Source organism: Oncorhynchus keta, chromosome 15 (genome assembly GCF_023373465.1).
Source record: "Oncorhynchus keta strain PuntledgeMale-10-30-2019 chromosome 15, Oket_V2, whole genome shotgun sequence".
NCBI lineage: Eukaryota > Metazoa > Chordata > Actinopteri > Salmoniformes > Salmonidae > Oncorhynchus > Oncorhynchus keta.
Window position 1 is genome coordinate 3,103,122 of NC_068435.1, and position 15,000 is coordinate 3,118,121.

Below are 15,000 nucleotides of genomic sequence, written 5' to 3' on the forward strand. Positions count from 1 at the left end.
TTTGTGTGTGAACTGGCTGGTTTGTGTGTGAACTGGCTGGTGTTTTCATTTGAATGTGTGTGTGTTGTCTTTTTGTGTATACTGTGTACCTGATTCTTACTGTGAAGGAAGCTCTCTCCCTCCCTCTCTCTCTCTCTCTCCCTGTCTCTCCCTCTCTCTCCCTCCCTCCCTATCTCTGTCTCTCCCTCCCTCCCTCTCCCTCCCTCTCTCTCTCTCTCTCTCTCTCTCTCTCCCTGTCTCTCTCTCCCTCTCCCTCTCCCTCCCTCTCTCCCTCTCCGTCTCTCTCTGTCTCTCTCTCTCTCTCCCTCTCTCTCCCTGAGTCATCAGACCGGCTGGTGGGCTTACGTGACAAACTGGCTCATCATTGGCACCCCAGTCGATTTCACACACATCCACCCTACCCCCTCACCACCCTACCCCCTCACCACCCTAACCCCCCTCACCACCCTAACCACCTCACCACCACCTCACCACCACACCCCCTCACCACCACACCCAGTGAGATCCAATTAAACTCCTCTTACACCAGTGCACCTTCCTGTAGTCCCATTACGCTATATGGTCTATTTACGGGTTGTAACTTCGTCACTCAGTCACGTCAAGCCATTCTTATGAACATTCTCAGACTATTGGCTACTGCCCACAAGACTACTGGTTACTGGCTACTGCCCACAAGACTACTGGTTACTGGCTACTGCCCACAAGACTACTGGTTACTGGCTACTGCCCACAAGACTACTGGTTACTGGCTACTGCCCACAAGACTACTGGTTACTGGCTACTGCCCACAAGACTACTGGTTACTGGCTACTGCCCACTGCCCACAAGACTACTGGTTACTGGCTACTGCCCACAAGACTACTGGTTACTGGTTACTGCCCACAAGACTACTGGTTACTGCCCACAAGACTACTGGTTACTGCCCACAAGACTACTGGCTACTGCCCACAAGACTACTGGTTACTGGCTACTGCCCAAAGGACTACTGGCTACTGCCCACAAGACTACTGGTTACTGGCTACTGCCCACAAAACTACTGGTTACTTGCTACTGCCCACAAGACTACTGGTTACTGCCCACAAGACTACTGGTTACTGGCTACTGCCCACAAGACTACTGGCTACTGCCCACAAGACTACTGGTTACTGGCTACTGCCCACAAGACTACTGGTTACTGGCTACTGCCCACAAGACTACTGGTTACTGGCTACTGCCCACTGCCCACAAGACTACTGGTTACTGGCTACTGCCCACAAGACTACTGGTTACTGGTTACTGCCCACAAGACTACTGGTTACTGCCCACAAGACTACTGGCTACTGCCCACAAGACTACTGGTTACTGGCAACTGCCCACAAGACTACTGGTTACTGGCTACTGCCCAAAGGACTACTGGCTACTGCCCACAAGACTACTGGTTACTGGCTACTGCCCACAAGACTACTGGTTACTTGCTACTGCCCACAAGACTACTGGTTACTGCCCACAAGACTACTGGTTACTGGCTACTGCCCACAAGACTACTGGCTACTGCCCACAAGACTACTGGTTACTGGCTACTGCCCACAAGACTACTGGTTACTGGCTACTGCCCAAAGGACTACTGGCTACTGCCCACAAGACTACTGGTTACTGGCTACTGCCCACAAAACTACTGGTTACTTGCTACTGCCCACAAGACTACTGGTTACTGCCCACAAGACTACTGGTTACTGGCTACTGCCCAAAGGACTACTGGCTACTGCCCACAAGACTACTGGTTACTGGCTACTGCCCACAAAACTACTGGTTACTTGCTACTGCCCACAAGACTACTGGTTACTGCCCACAAGACTACTGGTTACTGGCTACTGCCCACAAGACTACTGGCTACTGCCCACAAGACTACTGGTTACTGGCTACTGCCCACAAGACTACTGGTTACTGGCTACTGCCCACAAGACTACTGGTTACTGGCTACTGCCCACTGCCCACAAGACTACTGGTTACTGGCTACTGCCCACAAGACTACTGGTTACTGGTTACTGCCCACAAGACTACTGGTTACTGCCCACAAGACTACTGGCTACTGCCCACAAGACTACTGGTTACTGGCAACTGCCCACAAGACTACTGGTTACTGGCTACTGCCCAAAGGACTACTGGCTACTGCCCACAAGACTACTGGTTACTGGCTACTGCCCACAAGACTACTGGTTACTTGCTACTGCCCACAAGACTACTGGTTACTGCCCACAAGACTACTGGTTACTGGCTACTGCCCACAAGACTACTGGCTACTGCCCACAAGACTACTGGTTACTGGCTACTGCCCACAAGACTACTGGTTACTGGCAACTGCCCACAAGACTACTGGTTACTGGCTACTGCCCAAAGGACTACTGGCTACTGCCCACAAGACTACTGGTTACTGGCTACTGCCCACAAAACTACTGGTTACTTGCTACTGCCCACAAGACTACTGGTTACTGCCCACAAGACTACTGGTTACTGGCTACTGCCCACAAGACTACTGGCTACTGCCCACAAGACTACTGGTTACTACTGCCCACAAGACTACTGGTTACTGGCTACTGCCCACAAGACTACTGGTTACTGGCTACTGCCCACTGCCCACAAGACTACTGGTTACTGGCTACTGCCCACAAGACTACTGGTTACTGGTTACTGCCCACAAGACTACTGGTTACTGCCCACAAGACTACTGGCTACTGCCCACAAGACTACTGGTTACTGGCAACTGCCCACAAGACTACTGGTTACTGGCTACTGCCCAAAGGACTACTGGCTACTGCCCACAAGACTACTGGTTACTGGCTACTGCCCACAAGACTACTGGTTACTTGCTACTGCCCACAAGACTACTGGTTACTGCCCACAAGACTACTGGTTACTGGCTACTGCCCACAAGACTACTGGCTACTGCCCACAAGACTACTGGTTACTGGCTACTGCCCACAAGACTACTGGTTACTGGCTACTGCCCACAAGACTACTGGTTACTGGCTACTGCCCACAAGACTACTGGTTACTGGCTACTGCCCACAAGACTACTGGTTACTGGCTACTGCCCACAAGACTACTGGCTACTGCCCACAAGACTACTGGTTACTGGCTACTGCCCACTGCCCACAAGACTACTGGTTACTGGCTACTGCCCACAAGACTACTGGTTACTGGTTACTGCCCACAAGACTACTGGTTACTGCCCACAAGACTACTGGCTACTGCCCACAAGACTACTGGTTACTGGCAACTGCCCACAAGACTACTGGTTACTGGCTACTGCCCAAAGGACTACTGGCTACTGCCCACAAGACTACTGGTTACTGGCTACTGCCCACAAGACTACTGGTTACTTGCTACTGCCCACAAGACTACTGGTTACTGCCCACAAGACTACTGGTTACTGGCTACTGCCCACAAGACTACTGGCTACTGCCCACAAGACTACTGGTTACTGGCTACTGCCCACAAGACTACTGGTTACTGCCCACAAGACTACTGGTTACTGGCTACTGCCCACAAGACTACTGGTTACTGCCCACAAGACTACTGGGCACTGGCTACTGCCAACAAGACTACTGGTTACTGCCCACAAGACTACTGGGCACTGGCTACTGCCAACAAGACTACTGGCTACTGCCCACAAGACTACTGGCTACTGCCCACAAGACTACTGGCTACTGCCCACAAGACTACTGGCTACTGGCTACTGCCCACAAGACTACTGGTTACTGGTTACTGCCCACAAGACTACTGGTTACTGGCTCCTGCCCACAAGACTACTGGTTACTGCCCACAAGACTACTGGTTACTGGCTACTGCCAACAATACTACTGGCTACTGCCAACAAGACTACTGGCTACTGGCCACAAGACTACTGACTACTGCCCACAAGACTACTGGCTACTGCCCACAAGACTACCGGCTACTGCCCACAAGACTACTGGCTACTGCCCACAAGACTACCGGCTACTGCCCAGAAGACTACTGGCAACTGCCCACAAGACTACTGGTTACTGCCCACAAGACTACTGGATACTGCCCAAAAGACTACTGGGTACTGGCTACTGCCCACAAGACTACTTGTTACTGGCTACTGCCCACAAGACTACTGGTTACTGGCTACTGCCCACAAGACTACTGGTTACTGGCTACTGCCCAAAAGACTACTGGTTACTGGCTACTGCCCACAAGTCCACTGGTTACTGCCCACAAGACCACTGGTTACTGCCCACAAGACTACTGGCTACTGCCCACAAGACTACTGGCTACTGCCAACAAGACTACTGGTGCTTGCCTACGGAGCTGTGAGGGGAACGGCACCTCAGTACCTCCAGGCTCTGATCAGGCCCTACACCCAAACAAGGGCACTGCGTTCATCCACCTCTGGCCTGCTCGCCTCCCTACCACTGAGGAAGTACAGTTCCCGCTCAGCCCAGTCAAAACTGTTCGCTGCTCTGGCCCCCCAATGGTGGAACAAACTCCCCCACGACGCCAGGACAGCGGAGTCAATCACCACCTTCCGGAGACACCTGAAACCCCACCTCTTTAAGGAATACCTAGGATAGGATAAGTAATCCTTCTCACCCCCCCCCTTTAAGATTTAGATGCACTATTGTAAAGTGACTGTTCTACTGGATGTCATAAGGTGAATGCAACAATTTGTAAGTCACTCTGGATAGGAGCGTCTGCTAAATGACTTAAATGTAAATGTAAATGTAGTTACTGGCTGCTGCCCACAAGACTACTGGTTACTGGCTACTGCCCACAAGACTACTGGTTACTGGCTACTGCCCACAAGACTACTGGTTACTGGCTACTGCCCACAAGACTACTGGTTACTGGCTACTGCCCACAAGACTACTGGTTACTGGCTACTGCCAACAAGACTACTGGTTACTGGCTACTGCCAACAAGACTACTGGTTACTGGCTACTGCCCACAAGACTACTGGTTACTGGCTACTGCCCACAAGACTACTGGTTACTGGCTACTGCCCACAAGACTACTGGTTACTGGCTACTGCCCACAAGACTACTGGTTACTGGCTACTGCCCACAAGACTACTGGTTACTGGCTACTGCCCACAAGACTACTGGTTATTGGCTACTGCCCACAAGACTACTGGGTACTGCCCACAAGACTACTGGCTACTGCCCACAAGACTACTGGTTACTGGCTACTGCCCACAAGACTACTGGTTATTGGCTACTGCCCACAAGACTACTGGTTACTGGCTACTGCCCACAAGACTACTGGTTACTGGCTACTGGCCAAATGGCTACTGGTTACTGACCAAAATGCTACTGGTGCCCAATGTTGCCATCAGCTGTCTGTCTGTCTGTCTGTCTGTCTGTCTGTCTGTCTGTCTGTCTGTCTGTCTGTCTGTCTGTCTGTCTGTCTGTCTGATTAGTGTCAGATTAGCATGTTTTATTAAATCAACAGCACTTTTCTTGTAAAACGTTTGTCAAAAGACATCTAGTTAGCGCCAGATTTGTTTTGTAAATTAATGTTTCTTAATTGTATTGAAAACCATTCTCTCCATCTCTCTCATCCTCTCTCTATCTCTCTCATCCTCTCTCTATCTCTCTCATCCTCTCTCTCTCTCTCTGCTAGGTTGAAGAGGAGGAGGATGAAATGGGGTATGCTGAAGGGACTGCAGAGAGTGAGTACATGAGCCTGCATTGATTTCCGATCAGGTCTTGTGTTGGGATAAAAGGCCAGAGTTTTAACTCACTGATTCACTCTCATGATTGTGTCCCAAATGGCCCCATATTCCCTATATAGTGCACTACTATAGACCCAGAGCCCTATCCCCAATATAGTGCACTACTTTAGACCAGAGCCCTATTCCCTATATAGTGCACTACATTAGACCAGGGCCCTATTCCCTATATAGTGCACTACTATAGACCAGGGCCCTATTCCCTATATAGTGCACTACTATAGACCAGAACCCTATTACCAATATAGTGCACTACATTAGACCAGGGCCCTATTCCCTATATAGTGCACTACTATAGACCAGGGCCCTATTCCCTATATAGTGCACTACTATAGACCAGAACCCTATTACCAATATAGTGCACTACTTTAGACCAGAGCCCTCTTCCCTATATAGTGCACTACTTTAGATCAGAGCCCTATTCCCTATATAGTGCACTACTATAGACCAGAGCCCTATTCCCTATATAGTGCACTACTTTAGACCAGGGCCCTATTCCCTATATAGTGCACTACTTTAGACCAGAGCCCTATTCCCTATATAGTGCACTACTATAGACCAGAGCCCTATTCCCTATATAGTGCACTACTTTAGACCAGAGCCCTATTCTCTATATAGTGCACTACATTAGACCAGGGCCCTCTTCCCTATATAGTGCACTACTATAGACCAGAGCCCTATTCCCTATTCCCTATATAGTGCACTACTTTAGACCAGAGCCCTATTCCCTATATAGTGCACTACTATAGACCAGAGCCCTATTCCCTATATAGTGCACTACTTTAGACCAGAGCCCTATTCCCTATATAGTGCACTACTTTAGACCAGAGCCCTATTCCCTATATAGTGCACTACAGAGCCCTATTCCCTATATAGTGCACTACTTTAGACCAGAGCCCTATTCCCTATATAGTGCACTACTTTAGACCAGAGCCCTATTCCCTATATAGTGCACTACTTTAGACCAGAGCCCTATTCCCTATATAGTGCACTACTTTAGACCAGAGCCCTATTCCCTATATAGTGCACTACTTTAGACCAGAGCCCTATTCCCTATATAGTGCACTACTTTAGACCAGAGCCCTCTTCCCTATATAGTGCACTACTATAGACCAGAGCCCTCTTCCCTATATAGTGCACTACTATAGACCAGAGCCCTATTCCCTATTCCCTATATAGTGCACTACATTAGACCAGGGCCCTATTCCCTATATAGTGCACTACTTTAGACCAGAGCCCTCTTCCCTATATAGTGCACTACTATAGACCAGAGCCCTCTTCCCTATATAGTACACTACTTTAGACCAGAGCCCTATTCCCTATATAGTGCACTACTTTAGACCAGAGCCCTATTCCCTATATAGTACACTACTATAGACCAGAGCCCTATTCCCTATATAGTGCACTACTTTAGACCAGAGCCCTATTCCCTATATAGTACACTACTATAGACCAGAGCCCTCTTCCCTAGAGTTTGAGTCAGAGTTTTGAGTTCCAACCTCATTGAGGGTCCAACTCATACAGGGCATCTCCTCCAAGCCGGTTAGCATTGCTGACAGCCTGGCTAGACTGCAGAGTCAAACCCAGGAAGTCGTTGCCTAGGCGATATTCTCCCACTCCATAGTTGTAGATCAGTTCAGCAACAAAGTCATCATCATTCTCTGGCCCCAAGCCGACCATTGTCTTGTTCCATTTCCATCATAAGGGCCCTTGACAAGCTGCCTTACATCCTTCTTCAAAACTCTTTGTGACGCAAAATCTTCATGTCGATCGCATCTCGGTAAAAGGTGGCCGTTTTGTTTCGGTCACCCACTTTTTGAAAAACGAAATTGCAAGGCTCGCCTCAAAGCCAATATAATCCAAGTGAGTTAGCTATGTACCGTACGATTATATATCACGCCCAGTTTGACTACGTTGACGAAGGATCCTTGCAGTTGATTTGCCACATAGAAAAGAGAAAGGAAACACAGAAGGAGAAACCAGACAGATAGGAGGGGAAAAAACACCCTATGAGGCATCATCATCATCATCATAATATAATAATAATAATATATGCCATTTAGCAGACGCTTTTATCCAAAGCGACTTACAGTCATGTGTGCATACATTCTACGTATGGGTGGTCCCGGGAATCGAACCCACTACCCTGGCGTTACAAGCGCCATGCTCTACCAACTGAGCTACAGAAGGATCGTCGTTTTAATTGTCTCCGAACCTGACCACGTTTCCCACTACCTCTTGTTGCCGTGACAGCAGTAACACATTTCCTCAAGCGGAAACGCTTCTTCACACTCAACTGATCTAACCCCATCGTCTTCTGTGACACCACCGATGACCTCACAAACTTATCAACGTCAAGAGTCTGATCCAGGAACCCTTTCACCTCCTCGAGATTGTAAATTGAGTCGTCGCCAGCTGCTATCATATCAACAGACTTGTCCATATCCTTCGCCTGATCCTCCTCAGCTGAGGCCACAGACCCCTGACTCCCCTCTACCACATCCCTCTAAACACTCCCCACTTGCACCCCATCACTCGTTACCGGGCATCTCACTCACTACCTGGGAGACTAGCTCCACCTGAACCCCTCCTGCCCTCACATCCCTCTCCTCCAACCTGGGAGACACCCCACCTGAACCCCTCCTGACACCCATCACTGGGAGACCATCTCACAGGGCATCACTACCTGGGAGACTAGCTCCACCTGAACCCCCTCCTGTACCTCATCACTCATACAGGGCATCTCCTCCACTACCTGGGAGACTAGCCCCACCTGAACCCCCTCCTGTACCTCATCACTCATACAGGGCATCTCCTCCACTACCTGGGAGACTAGCTCCACCTGAACCCCCTCCTGTACCTCATCACTCATACAGGGCATCTCCTCCACTACCTGGGAGACTAGCTCCACCTGAACCCCCTCCTGTACCTCATCACTCATACAGGGCATCTCCTCCACTACCTGGGAGACTAGCTCCACCTGAACCCCCTCCTGTACCTCATCACTCATACAGGAGACTAGCTCCACCTGAACCCCCTCCTGTACCTCATCACTCATACAGGGCATCTCCTCCACTACCTGGGAGACTAGCTCCACCTGAACCCCCTCCTGTACCTCATCACTCATACAGGGCATCTCCTCACCAATCTGGGGAAGCGGCTCCCCAAATCCATCCTTACCTCCTACAACATTATTTCTCTGCTGCATAACAGACGCTATGTTCCCCTCTGATACAAGCTGCTACTCCTTGCCCTCAACACGGATAACTTGTTCCTCAGCAACAGGTGCTTGTGGCTGCTCTACCGCTGTCGGCCCACCTCTCCCTACATCAGTGGGCCTAGGCGTTACAGGGACCACCTGCATCCGTCCCTCCGCCTTCTCCCTTTTCGGGCAAGCATGTCGCTTTGGCCAACATCCCCACACTCAAAACACTGTTGACTACCCGTACTAGCATAAACCACAGTCTGTTGTCATACTTGACTTTAAACAATACCTCCAAAGTCTGCTCCGGTGAGTCCCAAGACAAACACCTGTCGCCGAAGCAACATAACCTCCAGTAACTCATATGCTCCAGTAACTCATATGCTCCATTAACTCATAACCTCCATTAACTCATATGCTCCAGTAACTCATATGCTCCAGTAACTCATAACCTCCAGTAACTCATATGCTCCAGTAACTCATATGCTCCAGTAACTCATATGCTCCAGTAACTCATATGCTCCAGTAACTCATATGCTCCAGTAACTCATATGCTCCATTAACTCATATGCTCCAGTAACTCATATGCTCCAGTAACTCATATGCTCCAGTAACTCATATGCTCCAGTAACTCATATGCTCCAGTAACTCATATGCTCCAATAACTCATATGCTCCAGTAACTCATATGCTCCAATAACTCATATGCTACAGTAACTCATATGCTCCATTAACTCATATGCTCTAGTAACTCATATGCTCCAGTAACTCATATGCTCCATTAACTCATATGCTCCAATAACTCATAACCTCCAGTAACTCATATGCTCCAGTAACTCATATGCTCCATTAACTCATATGCTCCAATAACTCATAACCTCCAGTAACTCATATGCTCCAGTAACTCATATGCTCCATTAACTCATATGCTCCATTAACTCATATGCTCCAGTAACTCATATGCTCCAGTAACTCATAACCTCCAGTAACTCATATGCTCCAGTAACTCATATGCTCCAGTAACTCATATGCTCCAGTAACTCATATGCTCCAGTAACTCATATGCTCCAGTAACTCATATGCTCCAGTAACTCATATGCTCCAATAACTCATATGCTCCAGTAACTCATATACTCCAGTAACTCATATGCTCCAGTAACTCATATGCTCCAATAACTCATATGCTCCAATAACTCATATGCTCCAATATCTCATATGCTCCAGTAACTCATATGCTCCAGTAACTCATATGCTCCAATAACTCATATGCTCCAGTAACTCATATGCTCCAGTAACTCACGCTCCAATAACTCATATGCTCCAGTAACTCATATGCTCCAGTAACTCATATGCTCCAGTAACTCATATGCTCCAGTAACTCATATGCTCCAGTAACTCACGCTCCAATAACTCATATGCTCCAGTAACTCATATGCTCCAGTAACTCATATGCTCCAGTAACTCATATGCTCCAGTAACTCACGCTCCATTAACTCATATGCTCCAGTAACTCATATGCTCCAGTAACTCATATGCTCCAATATCTCATATGCTCCATTAACTCATATGCTCCAATAACTCATATGCTCCATTAACTCATATGCTCCAGTAACTCATATGCTCCAGTAACTCACGCTCCAGTAACTCATATGCTCCAGTAACTCATATGCTCCAGTAACTCATATGCTCCAATATCTCATATGCTCCATTAACTCATATGCTCCATTAACTCATATGCTCCAGTAACTCATATGGTCCAGTAACTCACGCTCCAGTAACTCATATGCTCCAGTAACTCATATGCTCCAGTAACTCATATGCTCCAATATCTCATATGCTCCAGTAACTCACGCTCCAATAACTCATATGCTCCAGTAACTCATATGCTCCAGTAACTCACGCTCCAGTAACTCATATGCTCCAGTAACTCACGCTCCAATAACTCATATGCTCCAGTAACTCATATGCTCCAGTAACTCATATGCTCCAATATCTCATATGCTCCAGTAACTCATATGCTCCATTAACTCATATGCTCCAGTAACTCATATGCTCCAGTAACTCATATGCTCCAGTAACTCACGCTCCAATAACTCATATGCTCCACTAACTCATATGCTCCAGTAACTCATATGCTCCAATATCTCATATGCTCCAGTAACTCATATGCTCCATTAACTCATATGCTCCATTAACTCATATGCTCCAGTAACTCATATGCTCCAGTAACTCATATGCTCCATTAACTCATATGCTCCATTAACTCATATGCTCCAGTAACTCATATGCTCCAGTAACTCATATGCTCCAGTAACTCACGCTCCAGTAACTCATATGCTCCAGTAACTCATATGCTCCAGTAACTCATATGCTCCAGTAACTCATATGCTCCAGTAACTCATATGCTCCAGTAACTCATATGCTCCATTAACTCATATGCTCCAATAACTCATATGCTCCAGTAACTCATATGCTCCAGTAACTCACGCTCCAGTAACTCATATGCTCCAGTAACTCATATGCTCCAGTAACTCACGCTCCAATAACTCATATGCTCCAATAACTCATGTGCTCCAGTAACTCATATGCTCCAATAACTCATATGCTCCAATATCTCATATGCTCCAATAACTCATATGCTCCAGTAACTCATATTCTCCAGTAACTCATATGCTCCAGTAACTCATATGCTCCAGTAACTCACGCTCCAGTAACTCATATGCTCCAGTAACTCATATGCTCCAGTAACTCATATGCTCCAATATCTCATATGCTCCATTAACTCATATGCTCCAGTAACTCATATGCTCCAATATCTCATATGCTCCATTAACTCATATGCTCCAGTAACTCATATGCTCCAGTAACTCACGCTCCAGTAACTCATATGCTCCAGTAACTCATATGCTCCAGTAACTCACGCTCCAGTAACTCATATGCTCCAGTAACTCATATGCTCCAGTAACTCACGCTCCAATAACTCATATGCACCAATAACTCATATGCTCCAGTAACTCATATGCTCCAATAACTCATATGCTCCAATATCTCATATGCTCCAATAACTCATATGCTCTAACTCATATGCTCCAGTAACTCATATGCTCCAGTAACTCATATGCTCCAGTAACTCACGCTCCAATAACTCATATGCTCCAATAACTCATATGCTCCAGTAACTCATATGCTCCAATAACTCATATGCTCCAATATCTCATATGCTCCAACAACTCATATGCTCCAGTAACTCATATGCTCCAGTAACTCATATGCTCCAATAACTCATATGCTCCAATAACTCATATGCTCCAATAACTCATATGCTCCAGTAACTCACGCTCCAGTAACTCACGCTCCAGTAACTCATATGCTCCAGTAACTCATATGCTCCAGTAACTCATATGCTCCAGTAACTCATATGCTCCAGTAACTCATATGCTCCAATAACTCATATGCTCCAATAACCCATATGCTCCAGTAACTCATATGCTCCAGTAACTCATATGCTCCAGTAACTCATATGCTCCAGTAACTCATATGCTCCAATATCTCATATGCTCCAGTAACTCATATGCTCCAATATCTCATATGCTCCAGTAACTCATATGCTCCAGTAATTCATATGCTCCAATATATCATATGCTCCAGTAACTCATATGCTCCAGTAACTCATATGCTCCAGTAACTCATATGCTCCAATAACTCATATGCTCCAGTAACTCATATGCTCCAGTAACTCATATGCTCCAGTAACTCATATGCTCCAGTAACTCATATGCTCCAGTAACTCATATGCTCCAATATCTCATATGCTCCAGTAACTCATATGCTCCAATATCTCATATGCTCCAGTAACTCATATGCTCCATTAACTCATATGCTCCAATAACTCATATGCTCCAGTAACTCATATGCTCCAATATCTCATATGCTCCAGTAACTCATATGCTCCAATATCTCATATACTCCAGTAACTCATATGCTCCAATATCTCATATGCTCCAGTAACCCATATGCTCCAGTAACTCATATGCTCCAATATCTCATATGCTCCAGTAACTCATATGCTCCAATATCTCATATGCTCCAGTAACTCATATGCTCCAATAACTCATATGCTCCAGTAACTCATATGCTCCAATATCTCATATGCTCCAGTAACTCATATGCTCCAGTAACTCATATGGGAATAAACAGAGGTACGTTCAAAATCATAACCCTTGTTGACGGAGAAATAAGCTTGAATAACTTGAATAAACATGTCTTTAAAGAGTACGCCATGCTCCACCATCCAACACCACCTCAACAAGACGCTCTTCTTTCAGTACGCCATGCTCCACCATCCAACACCACCTCAACAAGACGCTCTTCTTTAAGGAGTACGCCATGCTCCACCATCCAACACCACCTCAACAAGACGCTCTTCTTTAAGGAGTACGCCATGCTCCACCATCCAACACCACCTCAACAAGACACTCTTCTTTAAAGAGTACGCCATGCTCCACCATCCAACACCACCTCAACAAGATGCTCTCCTTTAAGGAGTACGCCATGCTCCACCATCCAACACCACCTCAACAAGACACTCTTCTTTAAAGAGTACGCCATGCTCCACCATCCAACACCACCTCAACAAGACGCTCTTCTTTAAGGAGTACGCCATGCTCCACCATCCAACACCACCTCAACAAGACACTCTTCTTTAAAGAGTACGCCATGCTCCACCATCCAACACCACCTCAACAAGACACTCTTCTTTAAAGAGTACGCCATGCTCCACCATCCAACACCACCTCAACAAGACACTCTTCTTTAAAGAGTACGCCATGCTCCACCATCCAACACCACCTCAAGAAGACACTCTTCTTTAAAGAGTACGCCATGCTCCACCATCCAACACCACCTCAACAAGACACTCTTCTTTAAAGAGTACGCCATGCTCCACCATCCAACACCACCTCAACAAGACACTCTTCTTTAAAGAGTACGCCATGCTCCACCATCCAACACCACCTCAACAAGACACTCTTCTTTAAAGAGTACGCCATGCTCCACCATCCAACACCACCTCAACAAGACACTCTTCTTTAAAGAGTACGCCATGCTCCACCATCCAACACCACCTCAACAAGACACTCTTCTTTAAAGAGTACGCCATGCTCCACCATCCAACACCACCTCAACAAGACACTCTTCTTTAAAGAGTACGCCATGCTCCACCATCCAACACCACCTCAACAAGACACTCTTCTTTAAAGAGTACGCCATGCTCCACCATCCAACACCACCTCAACAAGACACTCTTCTTTAAAGAGTACGCCATGCTCCACCATCCAACACCACCTCAACAAGACACTCTTCTTTAAAGAGTACGCCATGCTCCACCATCCAACACCACCTCAACAAGACACTCTTCTTTAAAGAGTACGCCATGCTCCACCATCCAACACCACCTCAACAAGACACTCTTCTTTAAAGAGTACGCCATGCTCCACCATCCAACACCACCTCAACAAGACACTCTTCTTTAAAGAGTACGCCATGCTCCACCATCCAACACCACCTCAACAAGACACTCTTCTTTAAGGAGTACACCATGCTCCACCATCCAACACCACCTCAACAAGACGCTCTTCTTTAAGGAGTACGCCATGCTCCACCATCCAACACCACCTCAACAAGACGCTCTTCTTTAAGGAGTACGCCATGCTCAACCATCCAACACCACATCAACAAGACGCTCTTCTTTAAGGAGTACGCCATGCTCCACCATCCATCACCACCTCAACAAGACGCTCTTCTTTCAGTACGCCATGCTCCACCATCCAACACCACCTCAACAAGACGCTCTTCCTTAAGGAGTACGCCATGCTCCACCATCCAACACCACCTCAACAAGACGCTCTTCCTTAAGGAGTACGCCATGCTCCACCATCCAACACCACCTTAACAAGACGCTCTTCCTTAAGGAGTACGCCATGCTCCACCATCCAACACCACCTTAACAAGACGCTCTTCTTTAAGGAGTACGCCATGCTCCACCATCCAACACCACCTCAACAAGACGC

The 15,000-nt window shown here is 47.1% G+C and overlaps 1 protein-coding gene across 50 annotated transcripts in view; it reads left to right on the forward strand.

Moving 5' to 3' along the window:
* Positions 1 to 15,000, forward strand: part of ak5 (adenylate kinase 5) — a 222,451-nt gene that overhangs the window by 137,439 nt on the left and 70,012 nt on the right. For all 50 annotated transcript variants that reach the window (XM_052462807.1, XM_052462817.1, XM_052462818.1 and 47 more), the window contains exon 9: positions 5,623 to 5,671. In XM_052462807.1, coding sequence (XP_052318767.1) covers positions 5,623 to 5,671 — 49 coding nt within the window. The remainder of the gene's footprint in view (positions 1 to 5,622; positions 5,672 to 15,000) is intronic.